The sequence below is a fragment of the Aythya fuligula genome, chromosome 2 (genome assembly GCF_009819795.1).
Source record: "Aythya fuligula isolate bAytFul2 chromosome 2, bAytFul2.pri, whole genome shotgun sequence".
Classification (NCBI taxonomy): domain Eukaryota; kingdom Metazoa; phylum Chordata; class Aves; order Anseriformes; family Anatidae; genus Aythya; species Aythya fuligula.
Window position 1 is genome coordinate 29,371,317 of NC_045560.1, and position 19,273 is coordinate 29,390,589.

The 19,273-nt window shown below is 38.4% G+C and overlaps 1 protein-coding gene across 1 annotated transcript in view; it reads left to right on the top strand.

Moving 5' to 3' along the window:
* SCIN (scinderin) overlaps nucleotides 1-19,273 on the top strand; it is a 47,766-nt gene that overhangs the window by 11,136 nt on the left and 17,357 nt on the right. The window contains exon 4 of the mRNA XM_032181054.1: nucleotides 5,698-5,847. Within this exon, the coding sequence (XP_032036945.1) occupies nucleotides 5,698-5,847 (150 nt within the window). The remainder of the gene's footprint in view (nucleotides 1-5,697; nucleotides 5,848-19,273) is intronic.

The window sequence follows — 19,273 nt, forward strand, 5'->3', positions numbered from 1 at the left end:
ATGATTCAGTATCACATTACAGAAGAAAACTAGAACAGCTCGTAAATTTGCAATCTCCTCTTGCCTGCCCTATCTCTTCTAGGTGGTTTTTCCTTTAAAGAAAGCAGTTCAGTCAGCATACTTATTGCTTTATAACAGTCACTGTTTGGGAATAAATGACTGAAAGAGCAGACTCTTGCATGTGGGAGTTCATCACTGTAAGTTTCTCTTCCTAGTTGCCTTCCTTGGCACTGTCATGTCCAACTAGTTATGTCCTTTTTGTGTTCTGTTTCTCCTACAACTAACTTCTTTCTCAGTTTCACCAAGCTGAGAGTTAGAATTTTGCTCGGGGGGGCAGGGAATTGCTAAACAAGTAGCAGAGCTTGAAGAACTAAATTAAACGGGCTTATTTAAATGTTAAAAATATGTTTTTAACAACACACAGTGTAGCTTAGTAAGTAGGCATGCCATGTTTTTCTATAAATCTGTGAAGCAATTATTTTTAGTTTCAGTAATTTTAACCTCCAGCATTCTGGAAGTTAAGTTATAGTCCCAAAGTCATCAGATGGAGAAATATGAATACTAAGCCTTTTTATTTCTTCAGTTAGTGTTCAGAGTTTGTAGTTTCCTTTCCTTTCTAGGGACTGGAAACCTTTCTTCCCTTTCCACACCCACTTGTATGCAGAAAAGTGGCTCAAACAGAGACCATCATTAAGGCTCAGACAATTTCTAATACCAAGGATTCAATTAGGTTAGTTTACTTCCAGATGATGCAGAAAATCCAGATCCCCTGCTGCTTGAACTCAGAATGAATACGGTCCTGTTATGTACTCTTTAACGCACTATGGTGTGGCAACAAATATTTCTGGAACAAGTTAGTAAAACAAGTGTGAGAGGAAAAATGAATGTAGTAGGTGTATGCCTGTGGTACATCTGGCTTATTTTTATCCCGACGATTTGTTCCAGCTGAATCAAGTGAGAGACTCTAGACTGATTACAAAGACGCTATTGTAATTATACTAGGGCTGGGCTCATGGTGGCCTCAGCAGCATTTTGACTGAAAGAATTCAGAATTTGTTTTGGATTGTCAGAACTCCATAACTTTCAGTGGTTCACTATATTGCAGCTTCAACAAATGAAAGGCAGATTTGATGTAGACTTGAAATGGTTATTTTTTTCCCTGCTTGTATCTCAAATGCAAAAGCCAAGACAGGAAAAAAAAAATGAAACTAAATTTCAATATTTAGAAATTGAGAAAACTGCCACAGAAGCCTACATTAAACTGGTTCAATCCAAACACTTTTTCATATATGTCCATTCCTGAAAAAGTCAGTGAAAAAGGTGCTGTGTTGTAGTCGCTTCTAAGTTTAACCGCTCAGTTATTTTTCCCACCACTTGAACTTTGTTTGCTTAGTCTAGCACATGTTTTTGGCTAAAAAAAGTTTCACACTCCTGTTTCAGGGCTCTCCATTTAAAGTTTCCAAAAAATTGTTCAAATTGTTTGAACAGACTCTGGGGTAATGTGCATATGTTTTACTTTTAAGGAGAACTGAAGGAATTAGAAGCATTTCTGTTCTGTGCGATTCATTTAAAAATTTGGCTTTACAAGTCTATTTACATGTTCTCATTTTGTTAGTCTAGTTACTTAATGGATTAAAAGGAAAGGTGTCAATAGAAAGAATTGTTTCAACTTTAATGAACTCTTTTGTTATCAAAACAGCTGTTTATTAATGACATGAAGAATGAATGGAGTCTCAAATGAGTGCTAGCCAATTAAGCTGATATAAACATAGGAGTATGATAAGATACACAGAAAAGCTTTGCCAATATTCATGTGTGCTCAAGCTTTTTTGTTTGGTTTTTTTTTTTTTTTTTTGTCTTCTGCCTCTCTAGAAGTGGTATCTTAGGCTCACTCAATGTAGCAATATTTTCACCCACTTTCAATAGAGCGCCACCTCATTTGGGCACTCCTGCACCACTGCTCCTCTCCTCCTGACGTACTGTTCTTCACAAACTTTGCCAGACTTTCTTCCAACGCACTGAAACCACTTCAGTAGCTTTGACGTGGTTAATTGCCCGGGCTTTGATCTGATTCTATCTACAAATATAAGCAGTTAAACCTAACAGAAGAGAGGAATTAAGGCAAAACTCCACGAAACTTTTCATGTTTTTAGCCCTTTTTTACGAGTTGTGGGTGTAAAGATAATGTGACCTAGTGTTCCACATCAAAAAAGCAACAATAAAAAAAAAAACAACCAACCAAAAAACACAGCAAAACTTCAGCTGAGTGTGCTCGTTCATTTGCACTAATCCCTTCTTTGTATCTGTGTCTCTATACCTTAATGTAGTTCAAAAAAACAGAAACATCATCCTGACATTAAATACCCCAACAAGTATCCAACAAGTGGATATATACAAGATAGATATATACTGTGGATGCCAACAAGTATCCATAGTATAGATCTAGCTGACTCCTAAGAGTGGTATTTTTATTTATTTTAACTGATGTGCAATTACATGCTAGAGGCATGTTCTAGTGTAGATGTGGGCAAAAATGGATGACTTTAGGACACATCAGGGCTTGCCAACAAAGAATGGAGACACACTGACGTGATACTTGACTTAATCTTTCCTTAAAGGTTAATTTTCTTATTTTAACACTTTAGAATTTGTGGAACTATTTTAGACATCTCATTTTAAACTTTTTTCTACCAAAATTGAAGTTTCACAACAAATTTCCTTGAAATTAGTTTTGAAACCTATTTAATTTACTTAGCTTTGTAATGTATCTTCCCATAGGAGAATGCAAATCAGCAATACAGTGTGGACATAGGAATTTGAACAAAGATATAGGATTAAAACATGTATGTTCAGGTCGTGTTTGTAGCCAGAATGAAAACTTTTCATGGATGTAATCTTCCTGGCTTTTGCTTTCTGCATCCTTGCTAAGATTCACAGAAAAGACACAGGGACACAGTGTTTTCACTTGCCTCCAAACTTAGTAGGCTGCCAGTTGAATACAGAGGTGTCTGTGTTAGAAGGGAAAATTGTTTATTTCAAAAGTGATATAAAAAAATTGTTTTTCCTCCTCTTGCTCTATGTGCCATTTGGAGCTGGAGCAGGAAGGCAGGACATACACTTTCACAATAACGCTCCATACAGGTAACACTGCCAAAGTACTATGGGCCATACATATCCTGCAGCATGTTTCTGTATAGAAACTAAGTGTTGGGTCATTTAATATGCTGTGTAAATTTCATGTTATTTTCTCAAGGTCTCTCTGCAGCCCAGCAGCTATCAGGTATAAAAGCTCTTGACTCCACAGTGCTACTGTGTAGTATGAGAAAACCCAACCATGTGTCACCAAAATGCACAGACCAGAAGACCTCGCTATGGCTGCTGTGTGAGACAGATTCATCTTGCATTCCTGATCTCTCTCAGCAGCTCTGGGGCGGTTACTGTGATTAGCCGTGGTAACACTTTCTCACTCTGAGCTGCTGACTGGCCAGCTGTGATCCAGCAGAATATTGATATCGACTGCTGTCAATACTGGGTAGCAGAATAGCTCTCTTCCACAGCATCTCTCTTAAACTCTGTTAAATGGATTTAAAAAAAAATACTGTTGGTGCAACCTTCTGCAAATAAACCAGGCTTGGCACAGGAATTACTGATGAATGAAGTTCTTTTTTTTTTTTTTTTTTTCTTTTGAGACAAGTGAACACTTGAAGTCTCTTTTCGTTTTATTGGAAACAATTTTTGTCAGCCTGCCAATTCCAAATAAGGCTTGCAAAACAAAGCTAAAAATAGTTAATTTATAGTACAGCTAAGACATTGTGAAACCAGTGAAGCTAGAGGTAAATACTACATTATAGTTGTATATACAGTTGTAATACTATATTATTTATAGTATATTTATATATTACAACTATATATAGTTGTAATACTATATTATTTAGTTCTTGTGTATACATAGGTCTAAATAAATACATGAATAATAAAATATAAACCACAACCTCAGTAGCATGTTGGATATGGTTAAATATCTAGCTGACTCTGGATATATATTTAGGTAAATCTAAATATTGGCCTTACCAAGAAGTGACTCTAGCTCTTAAACTTTTTTTTTTTCCTGAGATTAAATGTTAAAATCCATTTTGCTTAGAGAATGAAGTGAGTAAACTGTCAGGAAGACAATCTTGTAAATACCCACCTGAACCTCTATCATGAGGCTTCAAAATAAGATACTTAAAAATAATTGAGAAAATTATTTTAGTTTAGAATTGAAGGATAACTAAATCTAAGCTCCTGAAGGCTTGTAGCACTGGGTACTTCATATATTTATTTAGTACTCCTGGTAAATATACTAAAATATTATGCACTCTGGTATACTTTTATGACTTCAAGCTGCTCACTTCCTTCTATTAAATTTCATGCTCAGTACCTGAAGTTCAGCTTTTTAGCTTGTTACTAAAGAACATTGTCGTTATCCTGAAATGCTGAAAATACTTTCTTGTTTCTCTAGCTTCTTTTAATCATTTTTTAAATAACCAAGAAAGATGGAGCTTTAATGGTATGTGAACTCCTGATCAAAGATGTTTTCAGACACTGCTTGTTGATGACAATTTTTTTTATGCTGCAGGAGAAAACCTAAGTCTCATTTACCATACAAGGTTTCTTGATACAGAAATCTAAATAAAAACCTAACAACATTTCATATTTATTTTGGCTTAGGGACAGAAACACTTAGGCCATGCTATTTTGTGAGAATATTTCTTAGTTTAGGAGTTATACACAGCCCAATCATGGAAACTGAAACAACCATATACTGAAAATGAAATTGCATATATTTTATTGTCTAACATGGAAGACTTAGTAAAATCTTATGCAAAGGGAATTCTGAGAAAAGTTTGAGGAATATTTCTTTTGCAGTAGCTTTGAATCTGTAGTCAACAAGCAAGTTATTATGGGGTCTGAAATTAACTAAGATAACTGAACTGTCAATAGAGTTAAATTTATTGTATTTTTTCTTGTAGTGGTGTGGAATCCAAAAAGAAAAAAATTTTCAAAATAATGTCTGCAAATCAAAAAATCTGAAATCTACTGCTGTATATTTTTTAAGGCCTTTCTCCTTACTCTGACTGATTTGATGCATAAAGCTGGTCATTTTTGACAGCTCAGTTTAGTCACTTGCTTTACTGAAGGCAAACTTGGAGAGCACATGGAATAGGGGGTAGCCAGGACTTGCTGAGCAGTGGGACCTTTAAGAGATGCTAAGAAAGGAAAATTTGAATTTATTGTCTGAGAACTAAAGGTCTTTGTAATTTGCAGTGACAATTTAAGTCTCATAATATTCTCTGTGGTCAGTAAATATTCATTTTGTAGATGAGAATACTTGTTTGAGATTGCATGGCCAGTTACCAAAAAACCTACAGAAGGTTAATGTATACAACTGAAACTGAACTTTTAACCTTTCTGAATGAGTAATCTCCATGAATTGCAGCATACATAGTAAGATAAGGCAATATCTGCCTGACCTCTCTAGTTAATTCTCTACGTCTCATTGTTACCTTCCTTATTGTTGAATCTGCCGAAAAATGTAGCTTCACTGATGTTCTGGAGGTTTATCTTCAGTCGAATAACTATTAATAAAATATTGATTTTATAATGTTGTTCAGTGTTGACTCTTATTGTTAATGTGTATGTTTTCAATTATTTTAGGAAATCTATCAGTGGTTTGGCTCATCATGCAATAAATATGAGCGTCTGAAGGCTGCTCAGGTTGCCATTGGCATTCGGGACAATGAACGAAGTGGAAGATCTACATTAATTACAGTGGAAGAAGGAAGTGAACCAAATGAGCTCATACAGGTATTGTAACAGGAGTATGCCGTTATTGATAAAGCTGTGAGTAAAAAAAAATGTTACACTTCAGGAGTTAAACAGGATTGGGCTCAAAACTTAGGTGCTTCAAGTAGTTCAGGATCATAGAATTAACTTATGGTAGGCTGGTTTATGCTTCTTTTCTATCCTTATCTAAGCAGTATTAAGATATTGGGCAGTAGAGTCTGAGATAATTATCTTAAAATACTCATTTGAGAACTAAATATTTTATTTTTTGAATTAGGCACAGGGTGACTGAATTAAGAGCAGAGCTCATACCAGAACCACACTGTCTGCTCATGAAAAATGAGCAGCATCAAGGTTGCATATTACTAAACAGATGTCCTGAATGTCAAAAAAGTGTAGGAAGATACTTTGCATCACCACTTCAATTATAAGGTCTAATGTACCTAGTCTCTAGTAAGCATAGTGAGCCTACTCATTTTTAAAAAGTTTGATCAACTCGGTCATGAAATCTGAATTCTGTTTTTTAAATATATGATGAAAGTAGAGTGGGTGAAACAAAACGAAAAAGCAATCTATGGAATTTTCAGGTCTTGGAAAAACAAAAAACAGGTGCTGGCAAGTTCTTGCAGTCTACATCCTAATAAATAAGGCATTTGTGTGCTAAATTAAGATTTTTCCACTCTTTCTCTAAAAAGAAAGAAGAAGGCAATAGAGACATAAAGCAGTCCTTCCATAAAATGAAAAATGTGCAATTGGAATATTATTTTGTGCTTCAGATTAACTTCAGGAAGTTAACGTGCATGCAGATATGCCATTGTTTTTGATGGTGCTTATATTCAGTTTTGTCTCATGGAGTAATTGTCTATGCAGCAAAGCATGGCAGGTGCTGAGGCTTCAACCCTTGGCCATGCTAGCTGTGATGCCTTTGGATGATCTATCCATTAGCTTGCAAAGGCTTTTTGCCTGTAGATTTGAGTGCAGATGTGACTGTGCTTGGAAGTAGGGGAGATGGTACACCATGCACCTTTTTTTGTTGTTGTTGTTGTTTTTTTTTAAGGAAAAAAAAAAAACAGCCCAATCCTCTATCTGGCTTTTTACTTCCTTTTACAGGCTTTTCTCATAGACTCGGTGTCATATATTTTATATTGGTACCATTAAGGAAAAGAACACAAGTTGACAATGCCTAACTCCTGCTCCTTATCTGAAATGCATGAGCAAGTTGCAGCCTACCACAACTGAGTGGCAGGTACTGGGTGGTACTACAGAAACATGCTGGTTCAGTCCCCTGGCAGCATCCTCCTGCAGCCGCACCTCCTTGGGGTTACTGCACAAGGCTCTACACTGAACTTCTGATAAGCTGATGCTGAGTTGGGAGCACTGATGAGAACAGCTGCACTTCGCACCTCTTATCTGACTAACATGCAGCTGCAGATGCAAAGTCAGACTTATGTGCAGCTACAGCAAAGACAATCTATCTAGTTCATGGCATTCAACAAGCAAGGGCTGTTGAAGGGCTGGCTGTCAGGAGGCTGGCTGCCTCCACTCCTTCAAGGATATGAGCAGCCAGGGTCTGCTTGCCAGCTGTGTGTAACTTGTTTTGTAGCAGCCTTGACACGTGAGTAAGAACACGAAAAATGCCAAGGCTGCATGTTGATCCTGTACCTCATTGTTACTGTATCAGGAAATAAATCTTTTCACATGTGGTCAGCAGGGTATGAAGGATGGATGTACTTCACCTTTTCCTTTGGGGTTGTGAATATAGAGGGAAGAGTGGGTAGTTCCATGGCAATAGGTTCAAGCGAGCAAGTCAGCAGCCAGGGCAGGGTTACTGCCTAGTGCTGCCCACAGAACAGCATCTGCAGCTTGCCTGTGGCTGTCCCAGTCACTGCAAGCTCTGAAGTGTGCTGTTAATGAGACAGGATGGTTTTTAGCCTAACAAATACATAAAATCTATTATGCCTTATTTTTGCTCACAGTCTATCTAGTTCATGGTATTCTTCACTTTGATTTGTTGTTGTTCTCACACAATTGTCTCTAACTTACTGTAGTGTTTGCCTGGGCTGACTGCTCTGAAATTAGCATAATGCTTGCTTCTTCCCTCAATATCATGCAGTTATGGACAAGTGAAGGGAAGCTGCTATTCCTGTCCCTGATTGATTTTTTCCATTCCTTTTTTTCCCGGAAAAAAAAGTGTGATTTCTTCTTTTCTAGGAGAGAGTACTGTGTACTTTATTCATTTTTCATCTAGTGGATAGCTGACATCAGAATGAGATTTCCTGATGTTACCTCCTCTGATAAATGTCAGGAATGATTTTCTCCTCCTGTGAAGTTTGAAGCCCATTGCCTTCAAACATGGTGGCTTGGCATGCTTGTGCAGCTCTGCTAGCCAAGTGTTCACCAGTCAGGGGCTAACATACCCACCACAAGTATCAATGTAAAGAGCTGACTGATTTTATTTTTTTTTTTTAATCCCTACTCCACAAGTGCAGGGAAGCAATTCTCAACCAGTAAAGCAAGACTACTGTGTTTTATCCCAGTACTGAGTCAGGACGTTTCAATAAACCGTGCCAGATAACTCTCCTGCCATGGGATTAACAGAGGCAGTGGTGGGCTCATGGTTCCTGGACAGCTCATTTTCCCAATGGGGAAAGTGGGTGAAGTGAACTGTTCTGACAAGGGCAGTTGCCTGCTCCCAACTAGCCTCTTTTAGCAAGGACCTGGGATCAGGCTGCCCTGTTTCTACAATTTGCCGATGGGAAAGTTGTCTGGAGCATGCTGCAGGATGAACTGTTGTGGCAGGTCAGCACAATACAGCTTGCTCACTCTAGGAAAGGAGAGTGGCTGAAAGCTGGGTACATAAATAGTTTTGACAGTGGCAACCCCTTTTTTCATCTGCTGTTGTGACCACGGGCCATTTGGGAACATGCTGTGACCATCCTCTGCTGTCTCTCAGAAGATCCAGTGTGTCTGGAAACCTCAGACCTGCTGTGGGTGTACAGAAGGCCTCGTAAGGTGCTGCAAGTATAACTAAAATTCTTCCACTGACAAGGCAGAAACTTTCTTCACAAGCACAAAGATACTTAATCCACCTGGTTTCCCCTCTGTGTTTGCATTTTAGATGAGGTACTGACTGGCAGGTTTAAATCAGAATTGCTATATAAGATGGCTGCCTTGAATATTTAAAAAATAGTGACCACCCTGGACAAATTGCTGGTGCTCCTGCTCAGTAACTGTGACTGCTCTCCACACTTGCAGCTGCCCATAGTAAAGTTCATCAGATGCCAATGATGCTCTGATTTTAACATGTAAACAGCTGAATAGTTGCCCATTCTGCTGAATCTTAGGCCTGAATGTTCAAACTGTGCTACAGAAATTTCTTCACCTTTGTGGGACCAATCCAAAAATAGGTCTTGGCAATCATGAGTTAGAATTTTTTTTCCTATAAAATGGTCACATTAGAGTTATTGCTAACTCAGCTTTTTTTTTCTTTAAACCAAAAGGAAAACTAAATATACATTTTCAAATCTAATCTAGAACCAAATCTTTTAGGGTCAGTTTCTAGCTCTGTCAGAAACCTCCTCAGGGTGGGGTTTGATGCTAACAACACTTGGCCTTCTGCCTGCCTTCCCCGCTAAGCAGGGATTTCATGACATTGTGTTTGCGTATCCAACACATCACTGAGATAACTGAGCCCAGCCACAATAACAGGTAGCCATGCTTGGGACAGACAATTTTATAATTGTGGTTAGAATCTCCTAATTCTGAAGAGAGGACAAAACTGAGGAAGTTTTTAGCCAGCAAGTTGAAGCTGCTTGCAATAATGCACAAAACAGAACTGAGTTCTGAGTTACCCAAAAGAAAGATACAAAGCACCCAGTCCTCCATGCATCACACATCAATAGTTCAATCTAGTATGCTAAGATGAAGTCAGAGAGGAAGAGAAAGTCTTAATGTATTAGTGTAATTTGAAATATTACACACCCTAAAAGACTTTTAGATTGGCAGCACTGCTCTAGCTACATAGACCAATCTCCCATGATAGATGTTAAGTATCTCAGACACCTGTGACGCCCTGGATGTGGCTGAGTAGGGCTGCCTACAGGGTGTAAGAGCTGATGAAAGCTGAGTTTTAACTAAACTATGTATTGAGCCTGTATCTGCCCCTTCCATTTAATCATGAAGTGTTCATCTAATTTTCAGGATGATTCTTGTTTCCTATGCAGTCCAAACAGTCTGATCCTTTGTACTGTTTTGTTTTTCCTTACAAAGGATTCCCTTAAAACTGCAGCACATGCAATTGTTGCAGTTTTTACTGCTGAGACTTTTGTCTTTTATTTGACTTTTGTAAATGTCTTTGGTATGGCTGAAACAGTGAAACTTGAGAAACTTGACTGCTGAGGTCTCAAATCACAAGAAGCTGAAGGATCATTTTAGTAGACAACTTTGAAACCACTCTTCTGCCTTTAAACAACAACAAAAAAAGGCCATGACTTTTGTTTTCTTATCATTTGCAGTTGTCCTGTGCCTGCTTTGTTAGAGTTCTAGTGGCCTTCCAACAAATGAGTGTAGTCTCACTTTTCATACAATACCTATGTAAACAATTAGCTAGTTTAAATACTGAGCAACAGAGGGAACCTCTCTGTCCTTCCTGATAATGCAGCCATTCTCCTCCATCCTTTTTTTTTTTTTTAATTTTTTTTTAAAGCTCTGATGAACTACCTAATTCTGAGAAACTGTGAATGCCATTGTATTTAGAGATGATTGTTTTTGGCTCTGGTGTGAATAAATACTACACCTGGAGGGTATGGGAATGGTTTAATCATATTACAACCAGTTACACCTTTCCACCCCAGTGACTGGAAAGAGACCAGCAGCACTACACCGTGCTAACTCTGTCATGTGCACCAAGGCTCAAGAGCTTACAACAAATGCAAGTTTCAGAGGCTACTCCTCTAGAGACCCAACTTATGCGAAAATCTGCATAATGACAAGCTCCACTAAGCCTTAAATTAGCCAGATAGGTCTCTAGGTAAGGTGGACAGTGGCATAAGAGCAGGATCACTCCTTTCTTGTTAAACTCAAGTCCTTAACGTTTATTTGCTACAAAACAAAGATATTTCCCAATGGAAGCACAGAAGCACAGTGAGGTAGCTGGTAAAACTGAGGCTTGCTGTGACTTGTGACTACTATAAATGGGTTGGACAGTGCAAGGGCATGCTTCTCTGAACAAGCTCGGCAGGTACCTGCAGTCACATGGATCATTGCACAAGGCACAACAGTAGCGTGTGCTCTGCTAGTAGGGTATCTGCACCTCTCCCAAGAGCCAGCAAGAATAGGCTCTGCCATCACATCTCTACAAGCAAAAATTGCTGTAACAAATCTCCGAACGTTTGCATTTCTTCTTGTTCCCTTGCTTTTGGTTGTATTATAGGGTGAAGCTTATTTGTTTTGTATACAGAGGTGTGGAGGAACAGTGGGAGGGTGGATGAGTGGCACAAGAGGAGGAGGAGGGGGAACTGTGGAATACAACCCCTGGGCATGTGCAAGGCATCAAACAGTTATTTAATCACTTAGCTTGTACTTGGTTTTACTCAAAGGCCATATACCACAAATTGCACGTAACTGTGGTACAGCCTGACCTGTTTGCTAGCAAGAAAATATCAAATATAAAAATATCTTAATGAGGTTCTCTTAGGCCAAGTTATGGATGTCTCTGGGAATATGTAAGCCGAAGTAATATCTTCTACTATCTAAATTGAGGAAGTTGTAGAAAAAAAAAAAAAAAAAAAAAAAAAAAGGGGCAAGACTCCAGGGAATTTTGTGCAATAAATACTGGAAATGAATTTCAGTAACAGGGCAGAGGCAATATTGAACGATCAGATAAACAAAGGAAAGTGAATGCTTTTATAGAAGGGGGATGACAGTGGGACATGTACTTCTCCCTCAGTTAAGCAGTCAGATGCACACAGAGAAGTTAACTAAATTGTAATGACAATATAAAGATTTAAGAAAGCTGGTGGAAAGACAATAGCAACAGTAATGCTATTCAGACCCAGAGACAACTTTCTAAGCTTGATTTGAAACTATGGGTCAAATTTACACCTCAGAAAGATGAATACATGAATGGTTTGGGTACATGCACATGCTTGCAAGGACAGAAGTTGGGTCTTCATTTTAAACAGTTCCTCAGAGTTTGTAGGATATGAAAATAGTCCAAAAAAAGATGTACATGCTCATTCACCTTTCACAGCAGCTCCTACCATTCAAGGAATGAAAGTTTAATCATTACACTGTTAAATTTATGAGGGTTATGAATATGGGTACAAAGTACAAACCCCTTGCCCTGCAGCTGCCAAAATGCCTGCCATCCAGACATGATATTTTCATTTAAATTATTGAGTATTTCTCCTTCGTTAAGGGTAGGCCTGCTTTTTGATGAAAATTTGTATTGTAAGCACTTGGTTATGCAACCCCCACTCAGACAAACAGCGCATGGGTTGAATCCTCATCTAAATTGACTTCAGTACAGTTTAGCTGATCTGCACCAGCTGAGCACTTGGCCCAATGTTTTCCTCAGGCCTAAATGGAAAATCAGCTGGGGGTTTGCCTGAGAATGTCAGGATCTGGCAAGGAGGAGTCTCTTCAGCAGTGTTTAGAGTTACCAGTAATGTTCTTCAAGCTGCAGTTTTCACTCTTGGCTGTCTGAAGCCAGGTACTTAAATGACAGGGAACTGAATAGCAGCTGCAGGTGGCAAGTATACCTGAAAGTCAGGCTTTTAATCAGGTCTCTGAATGCAAATTTCAGTGCCCACGTTAGGAATTTACTTTAAAAAATGCTCAGGTGTATTGTACTGCATGGCATGAACTAAATCCTTTATGAACAGTTCTAATAATAGAAGGTTGAAAAAATAATTTCTTATGCTAGAACATACTCTATACAAGGTACTTTAGTGAATTTCTAAAATCATTAGTAATTGCTGGAAGCACTTGAAATTTAATTATAATTTGTTTTATTTGCATTCTTGTAGGTGAGCAAACCACATTTGTTATGCTTTTTTCTTCATCAGCTATAGCACTTGCAGAATTACCACGTTAGTCAATTATAATCGTATAATTACATGTTAGAATACTAATGGATTTTGTAATGGCTTTTTTCTTTTGTGTGCTAGAATATCAAGAAATCCATTGAGGAAGAAATGCTATAATTTTCAGTTATTAAATGAATATAATTAAGAAAAGGCCAAAGGAAAGAGTTGTTAGCAGTTATTTCTATGTGAAGTTGCTAGCAGTTATTTCCATGAACTTGCTAGCAAAGGGGTTTTCATGGAGAAGATTTTCTTTGCTAAACAAAAAGATCAGAGATGTGTGTTTGTGGAATCCAACATCTACCCAAGAAAAATGCACTTTTCAAAGAGCTATTTTATCTTATTTATTATTTTGTATTTATTTATTTATTTTGCACTGGCTTTGGTCTCCAGGTCTGTGTCATCTCAACTCCTGTGTGGAGTAGCTCTCAAGGGATCTATGCTCAATGTTGCCTTTGAATTTTCTTGAATTAAAGTTCTGTAGTGCAGGAAGGAAGTAAACTTTGTTTAAGGAAAACTAGTATTTTTTTTCACAGAATCTGCATGTACAGATTGCTGCACATCTATTCAGGCTATATAGCATCAAATCTGGGCAAGGGGGAAGAAGAGCAGTACAAGAGAAGCTGCTGCATGTGTTTCAGGATCAGTTTAGTATTTCCACCACCACCAAGTGTGTAGCGTTGAAGAAATATGTAAATATAATTATTATATTTACTGCAAGGCAGCTTGTTAGGGACAGGCTTACATTTTGCTTACATAAATGCCTATGGCTTTGATACTAAATGACTTTAACTGTAAAAAAAAAAAATAAAAAATTAAGGGATTGGTAAAATCACAAGAGGGATTTAAATTCTGCAGTACTCAGTTATGGACTATCTGATTTTTATGAGCAGAAAATCACAGCCCCTTTGTTGAACACTTTGTCTCCCTCACACAAAATTTGAGGAGATACAGGAACTTATGCAGGAGTCTAGGTGTCATACCAGAGGTGTTCCCCTGGCATACCTCATCTACTGAGCTATATGGGACTGGAAATGCTGAGATTGTGAATTCAGCCAGTGAATTTGGCACTAGGACAGCAGTTCAGTATCCTGAGTAGCTTTTTCTACTTTTTATCTCATGGGCTGAGGGATGAAACACCTTGCTATGGCTTCCATTGCTCACTCTGCCGAGCAGGGTGTTGCTGCTGCTTCCTCCAGCTGCTCTGCTTCTCCAGGGAGCACTGGTTTTCCAGCAGGGTTGCTGGCTGCCAGTTGCCTGCTGCTGCCTACAAGCTTGATTAAGTTGGCTGAAGCTCTGCAGGATAGTTGCCATACTCCCCTTTTACCCTGCTGCTGCTTGTAGCCTGGTCTGTCATGGCCTGGGGACCAAGCTGCATGGTGGCACTGCAAAAGCGTGGCTGCTGAAGTGAGTACTTACAGAACAAAAAGCTGGGGGTTTTGTGAATTTTAGCAGATAAATATTTTTTGTGACTGAGGTTTCTGTTAGCATTAGTTACTGATTTATTTCCATTCATAATTCTCCAACATAGAAGCACGCAGTACATGCATGCACATGCAGCTTTAATTCACAAAGCTTGCAAACTGGAATCTGCTACAATGACTTCAGTGTCTGCCTAGTTTTATGTTCCAAAAATGAAGGAAAACCTTGCATCTGTAAACTCAAGGATGTGTGCAAGTCTCTGCAGGATGTGGATGTCAGTTCTGATACTAACTGATGTTTGAAGAAGATGTAACAAAGAAGTAAGATTTAAAAAAAGAGGTACAAAGAATTGGTATAAATGGAAAAACAGATGCAGGGGTAACTACTTACTCTATTTTTAATTATGCTGTAGGCAGGCGGGTTGCTGAACAGCTTAATTTTCAATGTTCAGCAGCAGTAATGGCAACAAAGAGCTAGCAGCATTCAAATAATTACTGTAATTCACCTTCCCAGTTTCTCTAGTGTGCCATCACTGTTCTTTGAGGTGTCCTAAAACTTTGAAGACGTAGGCTGACATGGGCTGGGGCTTTCCTCATTTCATTCACAGCCGATCTCACAGGCCCAGCAAGACAGAAGGCAGACTCTCCAGACTGATCTAGATTTTTTTATTTTATTTATTTTTTTTTTTTTTTTGTGAGCTTGTTATCCATGGCCTGTTTCACAGAGCAGAAAATTGATGTTAGAATGTTGTTATCGTTAGTAGTCAAGGCTTTATATTCAAATTATTACAGGCAGATATGCAAAGCTGCAAATACTGTATGATAAGCTGCCAAAGCCTAATGCCCTGCTTTTAGGAAGCTAAGCGTAGGGCTATGAATAAAATTATGATTTGCATTTGAAGTTCCCGAGACAACAGAAAGTGGATGAAAATGTAGGCCACAATTTATGCATCAAAAGTGCCATGAGCAACTGATGGATTTTGCTATTTTGCAGCATCCTGAATGCATTACAGATCAGGTTTAAACCTTGATACCAGAAAATGCTTTTGACAAATTACATGGTGAAGCCAAACAAATTCTCAAAATGCCAGAACCATTTGTTAACATAAAACATCCTTTTGTGTGGTTGTCAGTACATTATGGTGTTTCCATCTTATTCTCAATCACTGTTCAGGCTGGTGGGAGGTCTTCTCCTCACGGTGAGTGTGTAATGACATCTGTTGTTGCTTCGATTGATGGTGAGAGGCAATTCCAGGCAGAAATCCTACTAGCTTCCTAGGAGTAGTTTAGTGAAAGGTGCAGTTTTGTTTTGTTTTCTCCCTTGGTTGATGTGTAATTTTTTATAAGATTGCTAATGATTGCTCAGATTGATGGAAACAGCTCCAGGTTACAATAATGAGTAAAAAAGCTTATTCATAATCTGGCTAATGCCAAAAGTAGCGTTTGTCTGGAACAGTGTATGTTCTGAAGTATATGTTATTTGTTGTATGTGTATGTTGTATGTGTATGTTCTGAAGTGTATGTTATTTGCTGGCACAGTGGTTACTGGCCTGTTTATCCTTTCTTTTCTCAGCTGGATTTTTTCTTCTTATTGGCTACTGGGGTAGATATTTGAGATGATAATTATTTCAGAGAGGCATTCCTTGTAATATTCTTCTTTGCTTTGAAGGTGCATATAAAAATCTAAGTCCTTATCTGCTAATGAGTTCACGCTGTGGCTATAGTTCAGACCAATCATCATGCAAAAAATAAAAAGATTTATTCTTTGTCACAGCATACATGTATACACTGAGTTAGCAGTAGCAGGATATACTTATGTCAGAGATTGTAAAAAAGTCAATGATGAGCTCAATGATGAGCTGCTGATCCTGATTGTTTTCTGAAATTATTGAGTAAAAATGTCAGGCCCTCAAGACAGTTTTAAGCTCTGTAAATGTCTCTCTATTCTTTCTATTGCTCTTAGTACATAAAGAGGGGGCTTTGAATTTTTTTTGAGATCTAACATTTGGGATCGTAGCCACAACAAATAGTTCAGTTTCAGACCCAGAAACCTAACCTGAATTGTGTATAGTGAGAAGAAACACAAACACAGCACTAGTGTACCCAAGTTAAACTGTACGAAACTGGTTTTCCCTCTTAATTAACTTTCACCTGATGTGTTCTTCAAGCATTGTTTTCCTAGTTGGATTTTCAGCCTCACTGAGCTTCTTAAACTTCTTGCTCCCATTAAATCAATATCAACTATTTTATGAGGCAGAGCCTGCTTCTCCAGTTATAAAGACAGTGTTTGCTAAACTCCTTCTTTTGATGTGTTTACTTAAAATTGCTTACCTTTTTGCATTCCTACAGATTAGAAACCTTTTGTCTGTGATTCCTTCTGTTATTTTTGAGGGCAAGGAAGTGGCATTTCACTTATCAGAAGCAACTTTGGCTCTGTATTTTGAAGTTCTGTGAGAGGGTGCAATTATATGCAGAAAAGATATACACACAATAAGATGTAGGGGAGTATTATTATGTAGGGCAGGATAAACAGTGCTGTATTTACCACAAGGTAAGAGCACGCTTGGGCACATGTTGTAGAGGAATTTATGTTCTGTTGGTGTCCACTGAGACACTCCTGCAGTAACCTAAGTGTGTCAACACTAAGGTTTAAAAAAAATTAAAAAATAAAAATAAAATTAATGCAGATTGACTTTCTGTTGTATTCCTCTCCCAGCCCCCAGAGAAGATGTAAAGGTGTGGAGTTTGTGAACGCTTTCCATAAAACATGTTAACTCTGCAGTCAGATGCTCTCATTGAGAAGTAAGCTGGTGTGAGTATACAGCCCTGTACAGCATGGTAAGGTCTGACATAACCAGCTGTGAGCATGCCTTATTCTGAAATAACTGTGAAGTAGGTTAAGCCTGGAAGGGTTGAATAACCTGGCATATAGTGTGAGGTTAGCGTGTGCACACTGGTTGAATACCTGCAATACACCTGTGTGCACCCTAGCAGAGCACAGAATTGCTTGTGCTTTTCTCCAGGACTCAGAAACTTGCAGAAAGCAATGGTGGGGAGAGAATAAAGCTCACTCCAGGATAGAGCAATGAAGAGCAAGGAGGGATCTGACATGTTAATATGTCAAAGGCAGATAAGGTAAAGTGATAGGAAGAGACTCTGATTTGGAAATCAAGCAAGCAGCTACAAAGAAAGATGCCAAGCCCAGAGAGTGAGGCAGTTGTGGCATGGATATGTTTGCAGGGCCCTAATTATACTTAATTGTATGAGAATTATGTAAGATCAAGGTTCTGTTCTTGTTGCTAACACTGAATGTATGAAACTAAGGTGTAAGGACCATAAGATTCAAAGTCCTTTACACTGTCTGTTGATTTAAGTAATTTCACTGGTTATCCGTGCTTCAGGAGCCTTTGACTACAGCTTCAGCTGTCATGAGCCTCATTTTACGATGTCTCATCAGCGTTATGATGCCTCATCAGCTATATAAAGGTGAGGCAGCCTGGAGTGCCACACCTCAGTCAGCCATATGCTTTTGTAATTATACAACACAGCTCCAGTTTAGCAGTTAACAACACCATACACACTTCATATCTTATTGATTAAATGTATCTGTTGTCTTAACAACCAGGCGTACGTGTGGCTGTGTGTGGACTCCGCCGTTCCATGGGAGTTTCCCTTAGAAGGAGGGAAGATGATATCTCTGAGGAGGAATTTCTTTGGGACAGAACTTAAGAATTTTTCAGCATTAATTGCTTTCTGTTTAGACACAGTTTTTTGCTTCTGTTATTTGGCCAGAATCTAAACTGTGCTGGAGCACATTTTAAAACTGAATTTTTAAATTATAGAACCTGCTTGGTTTAATCGCCACCAGAGCAGAGTGCTTTGATGGTGCTGTCAGCAGAGAGGCTGCTTCTGTCGAGTTGCTTTCATAAGCACAATGAAGCACTTCGTAGCCTCCTTTAAAAATACTGTGTGGCACTTGCATAGCTCTCAAAGATTCCTGTGCACACAGAAATTTTAACAGCAATTTATTTTATATCACTTTAAGCAACTTACAGTGAAGTAAAGTGATTGCGGTACCACAGGTATTCTGTATGCATGGCAAGAGAAAATGCTGACTTTACCTGTGTCAGGAATCACAACTTGTGTGTGAAATTTTGGCATTTTCTGGAAATACCTAATTAAGCAGAAAAAAATAGTGAATATGGACTTTTGGAGGTTTTATTAATAGGAGTCTTTTACCCTTTTAATAGTCTCTGAAAGTCAAATGTTATGAAAACCTCAAACCTGTTCAGTATGCGTTCAGGTAAAGAAGAGTGTCTGTTTCTTGGTAATTTTCTGACCCTTGTGTTACAAAGACAGCATTATTCTTGGTGCTCTGCAGCTAGTGTATAGGCCTCTGTTCATTCTGCAAACCTAGGAAGGGAAACATTTTCAGAAAACTTGTGACAATGTGCCACATATGCACATTCTCTTTTAATCAGTCATTCACCAGTCTTGTGCTACTCTGCTATGGAAGTATAGCCCTGCTTGGCCTATATGGTAATATTCCCACAGCCATGTAGTGTCAATTCAGGAAATGCTGACTGATAGGTACTGAAGACCTAATGGTAATGCCTTTCTTAAACTTTCAGGGCATTACCTTTTGTCTTCATTGAGTCACAAGTAAAATATTTCAGATTAAACTGGAACAACCACACTTGCTAAGGCCATGTATTTTACTTTTCCAGGTCAGAAAATTCCACGAACGACAGATTAATATTCAACATTTATGCTACAGTTTTCTTTCAAATTTCTTGCAGCTGTATGCTTTGTCAGCCTTTCCTGTTATCAAATATTTACAATGTTTTTGCACATGACTTCATGTTATATGCAAATCCATAGACAGGCTGTTCTGCCGCTTGTACTTCATGCAAATATATTGTTACTCAGACGTCTTAACTA